This window comes from Peromyscus californicus, unplaced genomic scaffold, assembly GCF_007827085.1.
Source record: "Peromyscus californicus insignis strain IS unplaced genomic scaffold, ASM782708v3 Scaffold_14__1_contigs__length_90479793_seg_2, whole genome shotgun sequence".
NCBI lineage: Eukaryota > Metazoa > Chordata > Mammalia > Rodentia > Cricetidae > Peromyscus > Peromyscus californicus.
This window is the reverse complement of record NW_026294436.1, coordinates 15,120,455-15,144,153: the sequence shown is the minus strand read 5'-3', so window position 1 is coordinate 15,144,153 and position 23,699 is coordinate 15,120,455. Positions and strand designations below refer to the sequence as shown.

Below are 23,699 nucleotides of genomic sequence, written 5' to 3'. Positions count from 1 at the left end.
TAAGGGCGTGCGCCACCATGCCTGACCCTGTGGGGCGTTTGTAAGTCGGTCATTAATGATGTCCCTTTATGTCCCTTCCATCCCACAGCCCGCCTTGCCCTCTAACTGACAGCCTGGCCTTTCAGACTGAGCAGCAGCAGGAGACAGCAGTTGCGCCCTCTCCCCTTGTATCAGCCTACCAGAGAGTCTGGGCAGCCTTTGTCAACCAGTCTAGGGAGGAAAGGGATGCCTTCCTGCAGGATGTGTTTCCAGAAGGATTCCTCTGGGGCGTATCTACCGGAGCCTTTAACGTGGAAGGAGGTTGGGCCGAAGGCAACAGAGGGCCGAGCATCTGGGACCACTACAGTAGCCTGAATGCTGCCGAGGGCCAGGCGACGGCAAAGGTAGCCAGTGACAGCTACCACAAACCAGTCTCTGATGTGGCCCTGCTCCGAGGCCTCAGGGTTGGGGTGTACAAATTCTCCATCTCCTGGTCCCGGCTGTTCTCCACGGGGCAGAAGGGCAGCCCCAACCTCCAGGGTGTGGCCTACTACAACAGACTGATCGACAGCCTGCTGGACTCCCACATCGAGCCCATGGTGACACTGTTCCACTGGGACCTGCCTCAGGCCCTGCAGGATCAAGGCGGGTGGCAGAACGAGAGCGTGGTGGACGCCTTCCTGGACTACGCAGCCTTCTGCTTCTCCACTTTCGGGGACCGTGTAAAGCTGTGGGTGACCTTCCACGAGCCGTGGGTGATAAGCTATGCAGGCTATGGCACTGGGCAGCACGCACCAACCATCCGTGACCCAGGCGTGGCTTCGTTTAAGGTACTTCCTCCCATCCCTGCAACTCCTACCAATTAGAAAACACATTTGGCTTTCTCCTTCCTGCCCTCAAAGAAAACCAGAGAGAGGGAAGGATGCGTACATTTTGTTATCGTTGTCTTGTACACCCAGGCTGATACTGAACTCATCATGTAGCTGAGGATGACCTTGAACCTCTGATCTCTTACTTATATTCCTGAGAGCTGGGGTCACAGGCATCCACTGCCATGTCTGATCTGTAAACAGTGAAGAGAATTGGACCTAGGGCTCAGCACTCCACCCACTGAGTCACACCCTCGGCCCTGGTCAAGTCTTCTTAACCCCAAAGACGAGTCCCGGACTTGGAGGGGTATCCTCATTGTGGGGCTCTTTCCTAGTGTGCACATGGCCCTGGGTTCAATCCCCACCTCCTACTGCTGTGATGACGGACATGGGCCACCATGCCTGCTTTTACTGGGGGAAGACCAGGGCCCTTGCATTCTAGGCTAGCGCTTCTGTGCGTATAACTTGTCTGTAGTCACAGCTTTTAAGCTTTTGTTTTTATTTGCTTTGGTGTTTTCCAGCTAGGTCTCCGTTTGTGGCTCAAGCTAACATGAAATTCCAAGTTTTCAATCTTCAACTCACAGAAATCCTCCTGCCTCAGCCTCTAAAAGACTAGCCGGGGGTGGGGGGTGAGGGGGTGGGGGAGACAGGCCGAGTCACCATACCTGGCTTTTGTGAGCTTTTCTTATAGTTGAGAATTTCCTGAATGTTTATAGTGGCTCCTGAGATACATTACAGAGACCGGACTGAGAAAGTCTTTGCTTTTCTCCTCCACTTCTGTAGTTGTTACTTTTCTGACTGCTATAACAATAGATCTGTCAAAAGCACTTACAGGCTGGGTGATGGTGGTGGTGGTGGTGGTGATGGTGATGGTGGTGGTGGTGGCGGCACACATCTTTAATCCCAACACTGGAGAGGCAGAGGCAGGTGGATCTCTGAGTTCAAGACCAGCCTGGTCTACAGAGCGAATTCCAGGGCAGCCAGAGCTACAGAGAGAAACCCTGTCTTGCAAAACAAACCACCACCAACAACAACAGAACACTTAGGGCAGGCAGGGTTCCTCTGGGCTCTCAGTTCTAAGGTCCGGCCCCTCATAGTGGGGAAGGCATGGCGGCAGGAGCGTGAGGCAGCCGGTCACATGGCGTCCACAGTCAGGAAGCAGATGGATGGATGGATGCTGGGGCTCAGTTCGATTTCCCCCTTTATTTCAGTCCAGGACCCCAGCCATGAAATGGTGCCACCCACCTTTAGAGTGGGTCTTCCCACCTCAATGAACCCGATCTAGAAACTCCCTCAGCACCTGCCTGCCTTGTAGACATGCCCGGGTTTGTCTGCTACATGACTCTAGATTCTGTTACGTTGACGATGTTACTTGTCACGAATTATTTTTTTCTCCCCTCTTCTTTTTCTCTGTGGTTCTGTGGGTGGAAGGTCACCCACAGCTTCCCATGACCCCCCCCCCCTTTTCGCTATGCCATGGACCTCAAGAGCAGCTAGACAAGTGCTTTGCACCCCGAGCCACACCCCCCTTCTTTCAGTTCCTGTTCTGTGTTACTTCGTGGTGTGATACCTTGTCTTATGGCTGCCGGGAGAAGACACCATAAGCTGGGGCCTTAAACAGTTTCCTCACAGTCCCGGTGCCTGAGAAGTCTGAGATCAAGGCACTGACCTGCTCGGTTTCCAGTGGGTCTGTTCCTGTCTGTGCGCAGCCTTCTTGTCTTGTCCTCCAGGGTGGAGAGAACATGGGAGGGGGCAGACAGAACATGCCCACTGGTGGCTCCCTTTATAAGGACACCAGCCCCATCCTGTCCTACCTAGTCACCTCCCAGAGGCCCCTTCAAACACTACCACACTGAGGCTCGGGGCTTCACATGTACATTTAGAGGAACACAATTCAGCCCGAAAAAAGGTACACAGGTAAGATTCTTGTGACTACTAGGTTTCTTCCCAGTATTGGGTCTTCTTCTTCTTTTGTTTTTGTTTGTTGTTGTTGTTTTTGTTTTTTGAGACAGGGTTTCTCTGTATAGCTTTTGGTGCCTATCCTGGAATTCACTTTGTAGATCAGGCTGACCTTGAACTCACAGAGATCCACCTGCCTCTGCCTCCTGAGTGCTGGGATTAAAGGCGCACACCACCACTGCTCAGTTAAAATTTTTTGTTGTTGTTTTGTTTTTCAAGACAGAGTTTGTCTGTGTAGTTTTGGTGCCTGTCCTGGATCTTGCTCTGTAGACCAGGCTGGCCTCCAACTCAGAGATCCACTTGACTCTGCCTCCCGAGTGCTGGGATTAAAGTGTGCATCACCACGGCCTGCTGGGTTTTCTTACGTGTTTGCTTTTGTGGCATTTTCACAATTGGCCTTAGTTTAGTGATCCTGGTTTCCTCCTCACTGTTTGATCAGTGCTACAGCTGTGACAGCTCTTTCCTTTGTTTGAAAGAGGACCTCTGTAGTCCAGGATGGCCTAGAACTTGCTTTGTAGACAGGGATGAACCTCTGATCCTCCCGCCTCCGGAGTCCTGTGATTTCAGGCTTGCACCACCATGCCAGGGGCGTGTAGTGTAGGAGATGGAGCCCAGGGTTTTGTGAACAGGAGGCTGTCTACCATTGCAGCCCCATCCCAGCCCCGTTGCTGATTCTGTTGACTTCGGCAGTAACTTGTCGACACTACTGAGTTGCTAGTGCCGCTGTTGACATTACCTTCCTCCCTTTTCCCTCCCAAGGTGGCTCACTTGATCCTCAAGGCGCATGCCAGAACTTGGCATCACTACGACCTTCACTATCGCCAACAGCAGCAGGGACGCGTGGGCATTGTGCTCAATTCAGACTGGGCAGAGCCCCTGGATGGGCAGAGTCCCCAGGACCTTGCTGCCGCTGAGCGCTTCCTGCACTTCATGCTGGGCTGGTTTGCACACCCCATCTTCGTGGATGGAGACTACCCCACCGCCCTTCGGGCCCAGATCCGGCAGATAAACCAGCAGTGTGGTGGTCCTCTGGCCCAACTCCCGGAGTTCACCGCAGCGGAGAAGCAGCTCCTGAAAGGCTCTGCGGACTTCCTTGGTCTGTCTCATTACACATCCCGCCTGGTCAGCAAGGCTGGGCGGCAGACCTGCGTCCCCAGCTACGATAACATCGGAGGATTCTCCCAGCACGTGGACCCCACGTGGCCCCAGACTGCATCTCCCTGGATGAGGGTGGTGCCCTGGGGCATAAGGAGGCTGCTGCAGTTTGCTTCCACGGAGTACACGAAAGGAAGAGTTCCAATCTTCGTGGCTGGGAATGGCATGCCGGTCGGGGAAGGAGCCGATCTCCTTGACGACTCGGTGAGGGTGAACTACCTCAACCTGTACATCAACGAGGTGCTCAAGGGTAAGAAGGCTGCTGATCCCGAGTGGGCCGCTCTTCCCCCGAGTCTTCAGAGTTCTGTTTAATGAGACAGGGCAGAGACTGAAGTCAGGTCGTCAGGCGTGCTCACCAAGAGCCTCTCTTTACTGAGTCATTGCCCCAGCCTCTCCGGTCCAGTAGTCCAACACTTGGTTAACCAGTGTTTATTGAGAGCACGATGAACCAGGGACTGTGTAAGACAGTGAGGACACGGTACTGAATCAATGTCATCGTTCCTGAAAGAGGCCCTCAGTCCCTAGTGGGGTGCAGATGGGCTGACACAGGCTAGGACGCCAGTCGCTGACTCGCCTCAGGGCAGTAGCCCCTTTGAGCTCCGTCCCCCTCAGCTGGCCATCCGGTCTGCACTGCGCTTCTTTTCTGTAGTTGAGCCACGCATACACGCTCAGTCTGACCCACGCACCTTCTTATCCAAGTGGAAAGGGATGGCAAGTGGTTTTCAGCACATAGAACTCAACGAGAATGAGTTCACGACACCTGTCACTCTCAGAAGCCGATGATTCTGAGAAGATGTGGTTAATGGCCTTGCATCCATATCTTCTCCAGCCTATGCCTCTATCTTCATGTGATGATCTAGGGACGCTTGTTGCTAGGCTTGGTGGTACATCCCTTTATCCCCAGCACTTGGAATCAGAGGCAGGAGGATTGAGCATTCAAAGTCATCCTGGAATACTTAGTGAGAGCCTGTCTCAAAAATAATTAAATAGGGGGCTTCAGAGATGGCTCAGTGGTTAAGAGCACTGGCTGTTCTTCCAGAAGTCCTGAGTTCAATTCCCAGCAACCACATGGTGGCTCGCAACCATCTGTAATGAGATCTGGTGCCCTCTTCTGGCCTGCAGGCAGAACACTGTATACATAATAAATAAATCTTTAATAATAATAATAGGTCAGGGGATGTAATTCAGGAGGTAGAGTGCTCTCCTAGCGTGCTGGCAGCAGTGGGGTCCATCCGGAGTGCTGTGTAAACCAGGGAGTGCATGCCACTCACACCAGCACTCAGGAGGTGGAGGCAGTGGGATCAGGAGTGGAGCTCTAGTCCCAGGGGACCTGATGGCCTCTTCTGACCTCTGTAGGCACTGCACAATGTGGTGACAGACGTACATGCAGGCAAAACACCCATACACATAAAAATAATTTTTAAGTTAAAAAAAAAAAAAACAAGGAGGGTGGCATGCTGAGGAACAACAGCTGAGATTGTCTTCTAGTTTTCACATGCATTCACACACACACACACACACACACACACACACACACACACACACACACGCACATGCACACACACGCACACGCGCACACACACACGCACATGCCTAACTTTTGTTTTCTCTTTATAGCCGTCAAGGAGGATTTGGTGGACGTCCGTTCATACATTGTTCGTTCCCTCATTGATGGCTTCGAAGGACCCTCAGGTTACAGCCAGAGATTCGGGCTGTACCATGTCAACTTTAACGACAGCAGCAGGCCAAGGACTGCCAGGAAATCCGCCTACTTCTTCACCAGCGTCATAGAAAAGAATGGTTTCCCTGCCGAGAAAGCAAGAAGCAGCCCTGTGCCTCTGAGAGCAGACCTTGCCTCCAGAGCCCCAGCCCTCTTCAACTTCCCATCTGAGGTGCCCTCCCAGGCTAAAATAGTGTGGGAGAAGTTCTCCAGTCAGCCCAAGTTTGAAAGAGATTTGTTCTATCATGCCACCTTCCGGGATGACTTCCTGTGGGGTGTGTCCTCTTCAGCCTATCAGATCGAAGGAGGCTGGGATGCTGATGGCAAAGGCCCCAGCATCTGGGACAATTTCACCCACACCCCGGGGAACAGCGTGAAAGACAATGCCACCGGAGACGTGGCCTGCGACAGCTATCACCAGCTGGATGCCGACCTGAACATTCTTCGCACCCTCAAGGTCAAGGCCTATCGGTTCTCCATCGCCTGGTCTCGGATCTTCCCGACAGGAAGGAACACTTCCATCAACAATCACGGTGTGGATTATTACAACAGGCTGATTGACGGCCTGGTGGAGAGCAACATCTTCCCCATGGTGACGCTGTTTCACTGGGACCTGCCCCAGGCCCTCCAGGATATTGGAGGTTGGGAGAACCCCTCTTTGGTTGACTTGTTCAACAGCTATGCTGACTTCTGTTTTAAGACCTTCGGTGACAGAGTCAAGTTCTGGATGACCTTCAATGAGCCGTTGTATCTGGTGCTGTTGGGCTATAGTTCAGGGGCGTTTCCCCCAAATGTGCAGGACCCGGGCTGGGCCCCTTACAGGGTCAGCCATGTAATCATCAAGGCTCACGCCAGAGTCTACCATACTTATGATGAGAAATACAGGCAGGAGCAGAAGGGGGTCATTTCCCTGAGCCTCAACACTCACTGGGTGGAACCCAAGGACCCAGGGCTCCAAAGAGATGTGGACGCTGCCGACCGGATGCTGCAGTTTTCCCTGGGATGGTTTGCCCACCCCATTTTTAGGAACGGGGACTACCCAGATGTCATGAAATGGAATGTGGGGAACAGGAGTGAACTGCAGCGCCTGCCTGAGTCCCGCCTGCCCAGCTTCACAGAGGAGGAGAAGGGTTACATCAGGGGTACCGCTGACGTCTTTTGCCTCAACACCTACTCGTCCGTATATGTGCAGCATAACACTCCTAGGCTGAACCCACCCAACTATGAAGATGACCGGGAGCTGACGGTCAGTGATATGACCGCCTCGTCCATCTCCACGGTAGTGCACGCGGCCGTGCCCTGGGGCATGCGGAGGCTGCTGAACTGGATCAAGGAAGAGTATGGCAACATCCCCATTTACATCACTGAGAACGGACAGGGGCTGGACAGCCCCACGCTGGATGACACAGCCAGGATATTCTACCACAAAACCTACATCAACGAGGCTCTGAAAGGTGCATGAGACTTCAGCCTCTCACTAAACCTCCCAGTCTCCTGTCCTCCATCCGTCACATGTCCAGTCTCCTGTCCTCCGTCCGTCACATGTCCAGTCTCCTGTCCTCCGTCCGTCACATGTCCAGTCTCCCTGTCCTCCATCTGTCACGTGTCCAGTCTCCCTGTCCTCCGTCTGTCACGTGTCCAGTCTCCCTGTCCTCCATCTGTCACGTGTCCAGTCTCCCTGTCTGCCGTCCGTCATGTGTTCCCATGCTTTGAAAGTTACTCTTTTGGGCATGGGCAGGGCTCAGTTAGTAAAGTGTTTGTCTTGCAAGCCTGGGGACCAGAAAACGAGCCAGGCAGGATATGCTTGTAATCTCTGTGCTGAGGAAGCAGAAAGGGGTGTGTTCTTGGGGATCACTGGCCAGCCAGCCCAGACCACTTGGTGAGCTCCAGGTCACATGAGCGCCTCTGGAAAAGAAAAGTGGGTTTTCTGAGGTTGTGTTCTGGCCTACACACACACACACACACACACACACACACACACACACACACACAAATAACAAATAAAATTTAAGTTCGCACTTGAAGAGCTGGGGATGTGGCTCAGTCAGCAAACTGCTTGCCTAGAATACAAAGCCCTGGTCTCCAATCCCAGCCCCAGAGAGGGAGGGCATGCTGTGCACACCTGCCTTCCCACCACTGGGGCAGCAGGGGCAGAAGGAACAGAAGACATCCAAGTTTATCTTTGACTACAGTGAGTTCAAGGCCAGCCTGGGCTACATGAGATCCTGTCTCAAAAAATTTGAAATGACATCAATAAATTCACACTGGTGTGCTTAGTGTCTAAACAGGGCTGAGGCTCTTGAATTTGAGAGGCCTATCCATTTACCTCACTTGCTGTCGGGTCATGGAGGCCAGCAAAAAGTTAGTAAAGCATAGTTGACCTTCAGAATCCAGTTTGGAGCAGTCCTCTGAGAATTCATTCCAGATCACATGTGCCTCTGTTCCAGCTGCAGTCAGTCCTGTCAGCTGTCAACACACTTCCACTGTGGCATCTCTTACAGTCTACCGGTTCTTTTGTGCACGTTCTGCTACTGGGCAATGAACTTCTTGACTATAAGGCACTGTCTTTCTTTTCTTTTTCTTTCTTTTTTTTTTTTAAGATTTATTTATTTATTATGTGTACAGCATGTATGACTGCAGGCCAGAAGAGGGCACCAGATGTCATTACAGATGGTTGCGAGCCACCATGTGGTTGCTGGGAATTGAACTCAGGACCTCTAGAAGAGCAGCCAGTGCTCTTAACCTCTGAGCCATCTCTCCAGCCCAAGGCACTGTCTTTCAATTCTACATCCCAACAGCCTATCTTGGCCAATACCCAGAGAGTCATACACTTATTTGAAGTCATCCCAGAAAGAAAGCAAAGTATTTCAATACTAACTTGAGAATACAGGCTTAAGAAACACATCCATCCTTGGCTGGGGGTGTGGGTGCATACCTTTAATCCCAGCACTCGGGTGGCAGAGGCAGGCCTATCTCTGTGAGTTCGAGGCCAGCCTGGGCTACAGAGCAAGTTCCAGGACAGGCTCCAAAGCTACACAGAGAAACCCTGTCTCAAAAAACCAAAAAAGAAAAGAAAAAAGAAAACACTGTTCTGGTGGAAGCTCTGCCTCAGCCCCCTCCCACAACTCTCTTCCCAAACTCTGCCTCATCTCAGAAAGCCTGCCAAACATGGCTCCTCCCTAAGAGATGCTAAGACCACTCCCACAGGGTATTTAAACTGCCCCCCCCACCCCCCACCCCCGCAAAGGCAGACATGTTTTTTTGTCCCTCTTCCCCATCTCCTCTCTGAGAGGCCAGAAAAATCATCCAGGAGCATTTTTACCCACTAAACCTGGGCTTTTCCTACTTCGGTTTGATTTGGTCTGATTTGGATTGCTGCATCGGCAGAGCGGCCTATCGGGTGCAAAAACTTCTCAGACACAAAAACAAAACAAACAAAAAGCAAAAAGTGAGAGTGAGGAGGTGGCCTGTCCCCTCTCAGGAAGCATGTCACTGTACACTTCCCTGGTTGAGGGACATAGTCTGGAAGCCAGTGCCCACACATGGCTGGGCTTCTCGAGGCTCCTGCCTGTTGCCTAAAGCTTTCCTCTGCTCTCTTTGGCATAACCTAGCCTACAGGCTGGATGGTGTGGACCTTCGAGGGTATTCTGCCTGGTCACTGATGGACAACTTTGAGTGGCTGGAGGGCTACAGAGTCAAGTTTGGATTGTATCATGTTGACTTTGACCACGCGGACAGGCCTCGAACAGCAAGAGCCTCAGCCAGGAACTATACAGACATCATCACCAACAACGGCATGCCCCTGGCCAAGGAGGACGAGTTCCTGTATGGAGAGTTCCCCAAGGGCTTCATCTGGAGTGCGGCTTCTGCTGCCTATCAGGTGAGGAGTTTGGCTCCGTGAGCTCACTTTCCTACATTGCTGTTGGGCTCCAAGCTTCTGCACAGTGCTGGGGAGGCAGGCACAGAGGCCAGAGCCTCCAGAGGACCTGTGCAGACCAGTGTGTGTGTGTGTGTGTGTGTGTGTGTGTGTGTGTGTGTGTGTGTGTACATGCGCGTGTGCGTGCGTGCGCGTGTGCGTGTGTGTACGTGCGTGTGTACGTGCGTGTGTGTGTGTGTGTGTGTGCGCGCGCGCCTGTGCAATAGGATCCAGGTACCTCATACCACCAAATTCAGTAAGGTCAGTTTGGGTGGGGGCTGGCTTCTTACCTGTCTTGTTGCTCTGATAAAATACCAGACAAAGGAACAGAGGAGAGAAGGGCTGAAATTTAGGTTCACAGTTTAGGATGCCGTCTCTCGTGATACCGTGATGGGGGGAGTCCTGACAGCATGGGTCACATCCCATCCTCAGGAAGCAGAGAGGATGGGTGCTGGTGCTCAGCTCACTCTCTCAGTTTTATTCAGTCCGAGACTCCAGCCACCGAATGGTAACTGCCCACATCCAGGGCGATTTTCCTACTTTAGTTAATTCAGTCTAGAAACTTCTTTATAGATTGGCCAGACGATTGTTTCCTAGGTGTCTGTAGATCCTGTCAAGGGCTGAGATGAGCATCTGAAGGGCCATATGGGTCAGGTAGAGCCATGACAGACAGAATGTCCAGGAAGAGGCCCGCGAGCCCATCATCTACCTGGAGGCCACCTCCTCTCGCCCAGCTCATCTGCACAGGCAGCTGGCCTAAGGTGGGCTCCGAACTCAATCTGGGTTTTTCTGATGCTCGGACATCGGACTTCTCCTGTGTTTGTGACAAAGGAGGTGGATACAGACCATAGGATACTATTGTCTTTCCCCGGGAATTGAGAGGTCAAAGTGCATGGGCAAGGGATGTGGCTCAGTGCCGGCATGCTGACCCCTTACCAGGCAGGGAGCTCTGGGTTTGATCTCCAGTACCACAGAGAAAAAGCAAAAGACAACTTGCCTGGTGGGGAGTTCACAGTGGGTCCTTGTCCCTAGCTTCTATTTTTTGTTCCTGTGATAAAATACCATGACCTAGGCGGTGCACAGAAGAACTAGTTTGTTTGGGCTTTCTCTAGATAGTTACGGCTATAGATAGTCTACAGCTGGAGTTCGCCAGTCTCCAGTGCCCACCCCACCGTGTGATAAAGTCAGCCACAGTTCCACCAGACTGACGTTTAGTAGGGAAACATCAACTACCTGTTCATTCATTCTCTGTTCAGCTCAAGGAAACCCCAGGTCCCTGTCCTGTTAGGTGCTCTGGCTGACCTTACACTCATTAGGGGCCAATGCCAAGACCCCAGAGGCTTCATCCTGCTGTGTTTCAGGCAGACAACATCAGTCCTCTGTAGCAGAATTTCTCAACTTGGGTCTGATCAGCATGTTCTTTTTAAAGAACTGCCTCCCTCTCTTCCTCCTTCTCTTCTTTTCCTCCTCTTTATCCAGTGGTTTTTGTTTTGAGACAGGGTCTCATCTAGGTCAGGCTGGCCTTGAATTTGCTGAGCACCCCAGAATTCTTGGACTCTTGACCGGTCGAACACGCTGCTTCCGTCTCCTCAAATGCCGGGCTTATGGGTGCACAGCGCTAGGCCTGGTTTATGCGGTGCTGGGATGGAATGGCCCATGGATCCGTGCATGGATCCGGTTAAGCCACACCCCAGCCCGGCTTCCTTAATCCCTTCTGGCACAATGGGCTCATCTGTACCTTTTCCTCTCCAGTTGTTAAGCTGCCCCTTCTCTAGGATGCCCAGCTGTTTTTCACAGCAGCAAACTGCCTGGATACTGGTACCCTCGCTGCCCCTGGAGTATCACAACTTGTGGGTCCTCTCAGTAGTCAGAACTGAAGAACACATGGGTGTACCCACACATACAATTGTGTAAATTTACTCTTCCAGCCACCCCACTTTGCATTTATTAATTATATACGAGACAGGGTCTTAAGTATACCAGGCTGGCTTCAAACTCACTCTGTAGCCAAGGATGACCTTGAACTCCTGATCCTCTTGCCTCTACCTTCCAAGTATTGGGATTACTGGCATGCACCAACACTCCCAGTATATGCAGTGCTGGGGATAGAGCCCAGGGCCTCATACATGCCAGGCAAGGCCTCTTCTAACTTAGCCACATCCCCCAGTCCCACACTTTGTGTATTTAAAGCCCTGAGTTCATATCCACACATCCAGTTCAAATCTGACTCCGTGGGGAAATGCTAGCCCTTTCATTTTCCGTATTGGTGTCTCCTTTCTCCAGTAGAAGTCTCTATAGAAATCTCTCTGTATATAAATCTAGCTTCTTACCACCTCAGCTGGTCCTCTGGTTCCAGCCTCCTCCACCTCCACGCAGATGGTTCCTATAGCGATGCTCCTGCTGGCTCCACTCTGCCCCTCTCCCTGCCAGGACGGGATGTGCATTCGTGGTTAAAATGCGACACCATCTCAGCTGTGGCACCGTACTTGTGACAGCACGTTTGTTGGAATGTTTTAAAGAAAATTGTGGTGCCTATCTACCCACTGAACACCACCGACAGGCATTCTTCAGTGTCTCATTGGAAAGGAGTTAGAGAGGAGGGGGAAGGCATAGAAACGGCCATGCACGTCTGGACCACAGATACGTTTTCCACACCAGTATCCTTGCAGTTTGCTTGGCTGTAGTTAGAGGTGGCAGGGGACGTGAAATTGTTCACTCAAGACTTTTGGTGAGTACCCACCATCTGACAGACCCCACTGCCAGCGTTAATGGGAAACTAAAATGAAATACATAGTCTTGGAACTGGGGATGTGACTCGGTTAGTAGAGCACTTGGTTCCTTTGTTACATGAGAGTTCAAAGCCAGCCTAGGCTGTATGAAACTCTGTCTCTCCCTGTCCCTGTCTCTCTTCCATGTACAGACAGAGACAGAGAGAGAGACAGAGAGATGCCCGCTCTGCATGGTGGCATGGGGAGCCAGTATGGTAACAGAGCGCAGGGCGATGCTGCCAGGTGTACAGGCAACTTCAGTAACTGGCAGCAGGGTGTGCAAAGAAGACTCCCCGAGGTGATGCAGAAGAGGACCTGTGTTTGGTCACATGACTTAGACTGCCTCTTCTTGTCTCGAGGTTGAAGGCGCGTGGAGAGCAGACGGCAAAGGGCTCAGTATTTGGGACACGTTTTCCCACACGCCACTGAGGGTCGCGAACAACGACAATGGAGATGTGGCGTGTGACAGTTACCACAAGATTGCTGAGGATGTGGTGGCCCTTCAGAACCTGGGCGTGTCACACTATCGCTTCTCCATCTCCTGGTCTAGAGTCCTCCCCGACGGAACCACCCGGTTCATCAATGAAGCGGGCCTCAGCTACTATGTCCGCTTCATAGACGCACTGCTGGCTGCTGGCATCACTCCACAGGTGAGGGTGTGGTCCCCGGAGGCAGTGGGGCACGTGGACCCATCTAGTGTATAAACAAAATGCTGGCTTCTTATTGCATTTATCTAATCTATCTGTTTTTAAGGTGCTGCCTGCCTCTCCTATCCATTTATTTCTTTTTCAGATAGGATCTTATTGGTTTATGTTTCAGACAGGGTCTCCTATATCCCAGCAGGCCTTTGACTCCTTATGTAGCTGAAGCTGTCCTTGAACTTCTGTCCTGTCTATGTGCACCATCATGCCATGTATTTGGTGCTGGGGATGGAGCCCAGGGCTTCATGCATGCTAGGCAAGTACTCAATCAACTGAGTCATATTGCCAACCCCCAAAAGGTAGGTGTGTGTGTGTGTGTGTGTGTGTGTGTGTGTGTGTGTAAATCAGAACACAACTTTCCAGGAGTGACCTCTCTCCTTCTGCCATGCCGATCCTGGTGGCTGAACCTAGATCAGATTCGGTGGCAAGCACCTTTACTGGCTGAGCCATCATCCCGGCACCAAAATGGCTTTTCAGCTTGGGTTTGGAATTGTCCATATATTCATGTGGTACAGAGTTAGAGAACGGAGCGTTTTCTTTCCTGTCCTGGAGATACTTCAGACCTCCCTGAGCCTCTCCACGTCAGCGTCTGTGCGTGTCTCATGTCGCTGAGGAAACGGCTGATAGAACACTGATCTGGCTTCCCCCAGGTGACCATATATCACTGGGACCTGCCCCAGGCCCTTCAAGACATCGGGGGCTGGGAGAACGAGACGATTGTGCAGCTGTTTAAGGAGTATGCCGATGTGCTCTTCCGGAGGCTGGGGGACAAGGTGAAGTTCTGGATCACACTGAATGAACCTTTCGTCATCGCTGCCCATGGCTATGGCAGTGGGGTGTCTGCTCCAGGTAAAGGCCCTAGGTCCACCTTGTCAGCTGTTTGGATCCTAACCTTCTTAGCACATTGAGAAGTCATGGCCAGGCGGTGTGTTGGAAACCCCACCTCCACGGGCCTGGGGAGGGGTCAGTTGGTAAAGTGCTTGCCATGCATGTGTGGGAGTCTGAGTTCTCTCCCCAGAACCCACCAAAACCAAAACGAACAAACAGAAAAACCAGGCATGGTGACACCTTCCTGACCTTAGCCCTGGGAAGGCAGAGGCAGGGGGCTCTCTGGGCCTCACTGGGCACTCAGTCTAGCCTAGTTCAGGCCCACAAGTGATCCTGTCTCAGAGAAGTAGATGGTCTCTCTGTGAATGGTACCTAAGGCTGTCCTCTGGCCTCCACCTACACTCCCACCCGTTGGCACATGTCCCTACACACACACACACACACACACACACACATTTCAGGCTTGAAATGGGTTGGGGAGGTATTTCTCAAATCACTGGTAAGTGATCTTCTGTGGCTCTTGGTTGGCATTTCGACCCGAGCACTAGTTCTTGTGTCGTGTGTTACTGTCGCATTGGGTGTGTCCTGCCGTCCTGACTTCATGGTGCCCCCTGGAGCTCCAGGATGTCAGCATCTGAGCGTTCATCATGGTAGACATCCCACCAGAGGAGGAGGACATAAGCCGACATAGATCGTACCTTGTCTCAGCCAGAGTGCTGCTGCCCACAGACAATCCTGTTCCCTCTCTCTTTTTTTGGTTTTTCAAGACAGGGTTTCTCTGTGTAGCTTTGCGCCTTTCCTGGAACTCACTCTGTAGCCCAGGCTGGCCTCAAACTCACAGAGATCCACCTGGCTCTGCCTCCCGAGTGCTGGGATTAAAGGCGTGCACCACCACCACCCGGCTCCTGTTCCCTTCTTACAAGTACTCTTTGCTGCCTGTTCTCCTGGGAAAGACACTGTAAGGCCGACTTCCTGTCTGCCATCCAGTGGGAGGGAGAGCTGGAATTGGAACGGCTGTCTCCCAGGTGTCAGATCCTTCCTTCCATACACAGAGAGGATGGTGTTGAGGATGGTGTTTTCTGCTGACATCCCTGTGTGTTTCCAGGGATCTCCTTCAGGCCCGGCACTGCTCCATACATTGCTGGTCACAACCTAATAAAGGCTCACGCAGAGGCTTGGCATCTCTACAATGACCAATACCGAGGCAGCCAGGGAGGCGTGATCTCCATCACCATCAGCAGTGACTGGGCTGAGCCCAGGGATCCCTCCAAGCAGGAGGACGTGGAGGCCGCCAGGAGATACGTCCAGGTCTGTCCTCTGGGTACTATCTCTTCTTGACTGTCTTCTCCCCCACTGTGGTTTGAAGGAAATAGATGGAGACCAGGAATCGAATGTTTTAGATCTAAGCCCAGTTTTTCTCTTACTTGATTTTGTGAGCTTGAGGGGAAATGCTTAACTTTTCTGGTCTTCAGGTTTTTCATCTATGAACTAGATGTTTCTTACTCAGAGGTTTGCTGTGACAAAGGGGATGAGTTATAAGAGACTGAGGTTTTTTGTTTTGTTTTGTTTTTTTAAAGATTTTATTTATTTGTATTTTGGAGACAGGGTTTTTCTATGTAGCCCTGGCTGTTCTGGAACTCAAATTGTAGACCAGGCTGGCCTGGAACTCGGAGATCCACCTGCCTTTCCCTCCAGAGTACTGGAGTCAAAGGTGTGCCCACCACCACCGAATTTATTTTTAATTATGTGTATGCGTGCCTGTGAATGCAGGAGTCTGTGGAGTCCAGAAGAGGGCATCAGATGTCCAGGAATGGTTGTGAGCAACATGACAGGGCACTGGGAACCAAACTCGGGTCCTCTGGAGAGCAGCAAGTGCGTTTGAAAACTGAACCTCCTCTCCAGCCAGGGACTGAGGTTTTTGTTGTTGTTGGTTTTGTTTTGTTTTGTTTTAGATTTATTTATTATATATATGGTGTTCTGCCTACATATATACCTGCAGGCCAGAAGAGGGCACCAGATCTCATTACAGATGGTTGTAAACCACCTTGTAATTGCTGGGAACTATATGAGTTGAACTCAGGTCCTCTGGAAGAACAGTCAGTGCTCTTGACTGCTGAGCCATCTCTCCAGCCCCTGGGACTAAGTTTTAAGTCTTAAAAAATTGTCTGTGGGTTGGCAGGATGGCCAGATAGGTGAAGGTACTTGCCACTACAAGCCTGGTGTGAACTCTAGCCTCGGAGGACAGTGTTTTCTGCTGACATCCCTGTGTGTGTTTCCAGGGATCTCCTTCAGGCCCGGCACTGCTCCATATGCTGCTGGTCACAGCCTAATAAAGGAAGCAGGGGGGCTGGAGCGATGGCTCAGCGGTTAAGAGCACTGTCTGGATCAATTCCCAGCAACCACACGGCAGCTCACCCTGTCTGTAACTCCTGTTCCGGGGATCACCCTCACACAGACACACATGCAGGCAAAACACCAATGTTCATAAAATACAAATAAATAAAAAAAGGACAAAGGAGAGAAGAGACTCCCCAGAGCTGTCTTCTGACCTCCACGTGTGCGCCATGGCACCTGCCCCCACTCCACATCTCACACACAGACGCACACACCGTGTGCTGCCACCACCACCTCCAAGGATGATTTTTAACAACTGTTAGCACAAGGGCTGGGGAGGCAACTCATCTGGTTGAGGGCTGGCTCAGCGTGCACGGAGCCTGAGGCTCTGTCCTCGGTGTAAAGCTGGTTGTGGGGATCCGTGCCTGTGATCCTAGCGCTCTGGAGACTGAAGCAGGGGGATGGGGAGTTTCCGGCATCCCTGGCTACATGGGAATGAAGCAATGTCCTCCATGCTCTGCTCTGACTACACGAGGCTGTAGAGCCAGACTGTAGCCATTACCTCCGGGTGCCAAGAATTCCTTGTATTCTGAGGAACTCTTCAGTGCCCCTGATTTTCTAAGTCTCCAAACAAGGGTGTGCGTCTACCCTCCTGAAGTCTAATATAGTAGACAGATGCCAGCAAGAAGCACGCATGTTCAGTGAAGACCCCTGACGGGGGGAGAACGACCCGATGATGTCTGGGAAAGGCGAGATGCCTCCCCCATGTCAGTTTCAACAGAGATTTACCCCTCCACAGTTTATGGGAGGCTGGTTTGCACACCCCATCTTCAACAACGGAGATTACCCGGAGGTGATGAAGACGCGGGTCCTTGAGAGGAGCCTGGCGGCGGGCCTCAACAAATCAAGGTAAAAGCTGTGTGTGTCCATAGCAGCGAGTGTGCGGTGTGAGGGTGTCAGCACCTGTGTGTCCATAGCAGCGAGTGTGCGGTGTGAGGGTGTCAGCACCTGTGTGTCCATAGCAGCGAGTGTGCGGTGTGAGGGTGTCAGCACCTGTGTGTCCATAGCAGCGAGTGTGCGGTGTGAGGGTGTCAGCACCTGTGTGTCCATAGCAGCGAGTGTGCGGTGTGAGGGTGTCAGCACCTGTGTGTCCATAGCAGCGAGTGTGCGGTGTGAGGGTGTCAGCACCTGTGTGTCCATAGGAGCAAGTGTGCGGTGTGAGGGTGTCAGCACCTGTGTGTCCATAGCAGCGAGTGTGCGGTGTGAGGGTGTCAGCACCTGTGTGTCCATAGCAGCGAGTGTGCGGTGTGAGGGTGTCAGCACCTGTGTGTCCATAGCAGCGAGTGTGCGGTGTGAGGGTGTCAGCACCTGTGTGTCCATAGCAGCGAGTGTGCGGTGTGAGGGTGTCAGCACCTGTGTGTCCATAGCAGCGAGTGTGCGGTGTGAGGGTGTCAGCACCTGTGTGTCCATAGCAGCGAGTGTGCGGTGTGAGGGTGTCAGCACCTGTGTGTCCATAGCAGCGAGTGTGCGGTGTGAGGGTGTCAGCGCCAGGCGGGCACCAGCCTAGGGCGTGTGTCTCTGCTAGGAAGATAGCGTGAGAGCGTGTGTGAAACTCAGCTCTGTCCCTGTCTGGAAGCCACTGTCCCGGAGTCCCCTGTCACCTCTGACTCCCACAATCTTCCCACCTCTTCTGCGCATAGCGAGGGGAGGGAGGGTTTGAGAAGACACCTCATTAGGACTCTCACTCTGCGCTGTCCAGTTGGGAGTCTCTGTGAATTCCCATCTACTGCGAGAAGACGCTTTTCTCATGAGAGCTGAGCGAGCCAGTGATCCAAGGGCGGGTTTGATTGGTGTTTGTTTTGGTTTTTTGTTTTTGAAAGAGAGAGAAAGAACAAAGTTGGGGGGGCAGGGAGGTGGGGAGGATCTGTGCAGAGCTGGAGGAGGGGAAAACATATTTTTGTATGAGAAACAATTTTTTTCTTTTTTAAAGATTTTATTTTATTATATATACAGCACTCTGTATGCAGGCCAGAAGAGGGCATCAGATCTTATTCTAGATGGTTGCCAACCACCATGTGGGTGCTGGGAATTGAACTCAGGACCTCTGGAAGAGCAGCTAGTGCTCTTATCTTAACCTCTAAGCCATCTCTCCAGCCTGAGAAACAAGTTTTTTAATTAAAACAAAACAAAACAAAAAAAACAAAACAAAACTAGGCTCAGAGCCTGGCACAGGAACGATCGTGATGAAACAGTTGCTATTATTGTTGTTGTTCTCCAGGATAGCCACGGAAACTGTCCCCAGAGTGCCTGGTCCTAAGCAACCCATTGCCTCACTCCAAGGACAGTTCCCAGTTCACCTCTGGTTTATCACCAGAAAGCTGGAGCTTGGGGACTGTCGGGCACGTGCGTTTCGTCATTTGGCCAGCAGATGGCAGTGGTGTGCAGCAGCGTCCCTGCTTCCCTGCTGTGCGGCTTCCACCGCTGCCTTTATTACTAAGGATGAGGACTAAAGGCCGGGGCAAGAGTGCTCCACCACCTAAGTGATGTTCAGAACATGGCTGCCTGTACCAAGCTCTTTCTTTTGGGCCACCAACCAGCTCCCAAATCCCGACATACAGACTTTTTACTTTTGAATGCTCAGCCCAGCTTAGGCACGTCTCTGGCTAGCTCTTTTAACTTAAATTACCCTGTTTATTTGCCCTTTGCCTCTGGGCTTATTGCCTTTCTTCCTTCTGTATATCTATCTTATTTTCATGGCTTCTCTGTGTCTGGCTGGCATCTGCCTGACTGGCCCTGGGCGTCTCCCTCCTTCTCCTCCTTCTCTCGTTCCCCCTCCTTCTTCTCTTTGAGCTTAGATTTCTCCTATTTATTTATGTATTTTTGTATGTATGTACGTACGTATGTATGTATGTATGTATGTATGTATGTATGTATGTATGTATGTATTTATTATTTTTTGGTTTTTCGAGACAGGGTTTCTCTGTGTAGCTTTGCACCTTTCCTGGATCTCACTCTGTAGACCAGGCTGGCCTCGAACTCACAAAGATCCGCCTGCTTCTGCCTCCCGAGTGCTGGGATTAAAGGCGTGTACCACCACCGCCGCCGCCCGGCCTTCCTCCTATTTATTCTCTCTGCCTGGCAGCCCCATTTTTCCTTTCTCTGCCCAGCTATTGGCTGCTCAGCTTTTTATTAGACCAATCAGTGCTTTAGGCAGGCAAAGTAACATAGCTTTGCGTAATTAAACAAATGCAGCATAAACACATGTAACACTTCTTTGCCTAGTTAAAATAATATTCTACAACAGCTGCCTGCCTCCAAAACCAGTTGGCACTGGAGGTGTGGCATGTGGAAAGGCACAAAAAGATGGTTCCTGGCTCTATGGGGACAGCCTCACAAACTCTACACTAGCTCATGTGACCAGTGGAGGATGAAGGAATCCAGCAGGTGTACGCTCCTAATAGCCCTTGAGTCTTTCCTCCCAAATCTGCCGTCTCTCCCTTCTTGGGATAATAGAAATTCTACTTCATGCCTTGTAGCACACACCCGGCCTGTTGGGCAAGGTCCTGATGGGCAAGGCTATGCCAGTGTGTCTGATGTACCACTGTGCAAGTGGGCATTCTGGTCCCTCCGCACAGCTTTGCTGAGCAGCTGCTGTACACTTGGGTCAGAACTAAGTGAGTAGGGGCCATAGGCGAGTCTGGCTCCTCCAGCTGTGACAGGCCAGCAGGGAAGACGGGACGGCATGGGATTTTATTTCTCAGTTCCTTCAGGAGAAAGAAACTCCAAAGAGACCTGGGAGGCTGGTAGACCTGGGCATTTCACAGCCGAGGCAGGGCATTGGTGGAGCTGGGCCTTCAGAACAAGAATGTAGGGGAGCAGAAGCCGCTGTGTCTCAGGTTACGGTACAGACAGAGTAAGAGTAAGCAGACTGTATGCAGCAGAGTTGAGAGGAGCCCGCTGCAGGAGGGCCTGGGCCACATGGAAGCCAGATGGGGCCTTGGCCTTGAGGCCGCCAGCTGAGGAGTTAACACAGCTCTCTCCAGAGAGAGAAGGGTTGAGAACACAAGTCCAGTGAAACAACCAGAGTGGAAAAGTCCTCATATCCAACATTCAGTTCTCAAAACTCCCGTTAGTGAGGATAGACATGGCAGGGCACCTGAGGAAAGCCAGCCCGGGAAAGCACAGGGTCAGAGGGCGAGCTGGGGGGAGACAGGTGACAAAGACTGAGTTTACGAGCATAAACACAGAGTTCAAAGGCAGTTACCTCAGACACGCTCTTGGATTTCAAGTCTATCATACATGGTAGAAATCAGAATGTCTGAAGAAAACGGGGCGGGGTGGGGACAGCCTGCAGGGAGCTTCCACAGGGCAGTGAGGCCAGCGGCCGCCGAGTGGCTCTTTGTGGAGAAGGGATGTAGCAGCAGGCAGGAACACCTCCTGAAGGGCCTCCCTTTCCAGGGAGCTGTTCCAGTCCCAGCCGAGGGCCTGGAGTTCTGAGTGCTCCCTGCCCTGTCCGGACAGTCTCTCTGCAAAGTGCGATTCTTCGCCTAATGGCTCCCTCCTCCCAGGCTCCCGGAATTTACAGAGGCTGAGAAGAAGAGGATCAATGGCACCTTTGACTTTTTCGGGTTCAACCACTACACCACCGTGCTGGCCTACAACCTCAACTACCCTGCGGCCATCTCTTCCTTCGATGCCGACAGGTAAGATGACCAGCGGGGCACCCGAGGCAGAAAGTGCCCTTTGCCCAGCTTGGCCTCAGAACGTACCTGACGGTATGTATGGACACTGGGGTCTGCTTGATGGCTATGGCAAGTGACAGCCATCCGACATTGAACTGCCGTCTGCTCCCCACACGTCCTTGTCTGTGTCAATACACAGGTCAACCTGCTATACACGTGCTACGTGAATAGTGTATGCCCAGGGCGGAAACACTAGGAACGAGAGTAAGAAATTCCTGCATGAACGACTTCAGAAGCGATCTGAAAGGACACGATCTATGTTTTTTATTATTATTTATCATTGTTGCTTTCTTAGTTGCAACTTATGTATTTAAACAGCAAGGGTTCTATATATACACATAATCTTTCTGTACCGTTTGGGTATGTGAATGTTGGTGTGCGGAGCAATCTGCCTGTCTCCACCTTCCCAGCACTGGGATTACAGGCAGGAACTGCCATGCCCAGCCTCCCCCTCTTTTTAAAAACATGGACTCATGCTTATAAGGCAGGCACTTTACTGAGATACCTCTCCAGCCCTTCTTTTGAATCTTTCCACACCAAGCATCTTTCTGATTCTTTCTTCACAAACAAGCCTTGTGTCTGCCACCCCTACTTGGAACCAGAGAGTCAGACCCCTCTGCTCGCTCCCTTAGAGCCTTGCAGTTCTGAGACTGTTTCCCCAGAAACCTCCAGCAGAGCCTATGAGACGCGACAGTCCGTTCAGCAAGGTGGAATCCAGAACCGTGAAGAATCTGGGGATGGAGAAGTCTTTGTGGAAACCCAGGGCTCATCAGATACTTGAGCTTTGCGTCTTCCCCAGCCGGCATTCCTCACCATGAACTGTTCCCCCTTTCTCTTCCATCATTCCAGAAGGGCCAGGGATGTGGACATTTGGGGTGGTCATCATCTGTCTGCCCTGTCACTACACAGATGAGGACCTCCAGAATGGGGATCATTAACTGGATGTAGGACTTGGGGACCATTCTCTGAAGGTAGCACTTATATTTCAGCGGGACACAGGACACGGCTGTGAGGTGTCCTCTGTGAACAGGACCCTGGGAGGTTAGGTGCCACAGCGGAGGCCACCCCCTGGGGCTTGTAAGCAAGACCTCATCTTTACTTGTGAACTTGCAGGGGAGTCGCCTCCATTGCGGACAGCTCTTGGCCAGAGTCCGGCTCCTTCTGGCTGAAGGTGACCCCTTTTGGCTTCCGGAGGATCTTGAACTGGCTGAAGGAGGAATACAACAACCCTCTAATTTATGTCACAGAGAATGGAGTCTCCAGACGGGGGGACCCAGAACTCAATGACACCGACAGGGTCTATTACCTCCGCAGCTACATCAACGAAGCCCTCAAAGGTGAGAGCTCCCGCCTCCACCCTGCCGGGCCCAGGAGCGCCCTTCCCTGCTGGAGCACCCGTGTCTGTAGGAGGGCAGTCTGGCACCCTCAGGACAGTCATGAGAAGGGCCTTTGCTCGAAGGAGCTGGAGCACTTGTTGGAGGCTAGAACGTGAGGTCTTTTTCCTTCCTAGACTTCCCTACCCACAGCAGATAAACCAGCTGCCTGAACTGGCCTTAGCTCCGACCTGAGTCCTCTGCAGCCATAGTCTTTCTTGCTGTTTGGCCTCTTTGCACATTACTTTCCTCTGCACAGCCAAGAGTTGTCTGGTGGCTGCCTCCAGGGCCTTTTGTTTCCAAGGCAAAAGGACTGGGAAAGTAGCAGTTGGTGAAGTGCTCGGTGTACAACCCTGAGACCCGAGTTCAATCCCAGCCACCGTGTGCAAAGCTAGGCATGGTGGTGGGTGCTAGAGAATGGAGGATCCTTGGGGCTCTTCAGTTGCCCAGCCTGGCCTCCTTGTCTCAAAGAACAAGGTGGACAGCAGCTGAGGCTCACATCTGGCCTCTGCATGCACCCACACATAGCATTCACATGAACACACAGCTACAAACTATGTGTGTGAATTATACGTAAACCCCGGCCCCACTGCAGCCTAGGAAAGGCTACAAAGCAGGACAGTGGGGACGACTAGGAGCCCGGCTTCCGGAGGCCCGGCACACAGGTGTCTTGATGTGACGTGTTCATACCAGGCCTGTGTTTCAGCCACTGTGCAGGATAAGGTGGACCTCCGGGGATACACGGTGTGGAGCGTGATGGACAACTTCGAATGGGCCACAGGCTATGCAGAGAGGTTCGGGGTGCACTACGTGAACCGCTCTGACCCCTCCCTGCCGAGGATCCCCAAGGCATCGGCCAAGCTCTACACCTCTATAGTCCGCTGCAATGGCTTTCCTGACCCTGCACAAGGACCTCATCCTTGTCTCCACCAACCAGAGGGTGAGCTGGCTCTGGGAGGGACCAACACTGAAGGGCAAGGGGGAGGGGGAGCTGCTCTTTCCACCGCCTTCTCCTGCCTTTCGGTCCCCTTCACTCATTAGCACGTGCTCCAGGAGCCTACAGAGACTCCACAGAGTCTGTCTCCCCCGAGACTGGGCCCTACTGTAGGAAGGAGATCTAGATTCCTCCAGTCCTACCTCTAAGGCACTGTGGCCCCTTCCTTGAGAAGGGCAGAGGCTGCCAGGCAGTTACCAGGTCAAGTTAAAAGATTGTCTAAACACTGGGGCTGTTACTTAGTGGGTGACTATAAACTATAAATGGCCACGACAATAAAAGACCGTTATCCAATTCAGGCTGCAGTTTAATTGCCCAGAGTGATGCTTGAAATGGAGCTAAGGATGTGCCTCAGTTGGTA

General features: G+C 52.0%; 1 protein-coding gene across 1 annotated transcript in view; it reads left to right on the top strand.

Annotated features, from left to right (window-relative positions):
* The window catches only part of Lct (lactase), a 43,019-nt gene that overhangs the window by 17,493 nt on the left and 1,827 nt on the right, over positions 1 to 23,699 (top strand). The window contains exons 6-16 of the mRNA XM_052736690.1: positions 89 to 809; positions 3,567 to 4,212; positions 5,580 to 7,136; positions 9,294 to 9,562; positions 12,726 to 13,016; positions 13,718 to 13,916; positions 15,001 to 15,203; positions 17,029 to 17,138; positions 20,798 to 20,932; positions 22,085 to 22,308; positions 23,051 to 23,284. Coding sequence (XP_052592650.1) covers positions 89 to 809; positions 3,567 to 4,212; positions 5,580 to 7,136; positions 9,294 to 9,562; positions 12,726 to 13,016; positions 13,718 to 13,916; positions 15,001 to 15,203; positions 17,029 to 17,138; positions 20,798 to 20,932; positions 22,085 to 22,308; positions 23,051 to 23,284 — 4,589 coding nt within the window. The remainder of the gene's footprint in view (positions 1 to 88; positions 810 to 3,566; positions 4,213 to 5,579; positions 7,137 to 9,293; positions 9,563 to 12,725; positions 13,017 to 13,717; positions 13,917 to 15,000; positions 15,204 to 17,028; positions 17,139 to 20,797; positions 20,933 to 22,084; positions 22,309 to 23,050; positions 23,285 to 23,699) is intronic.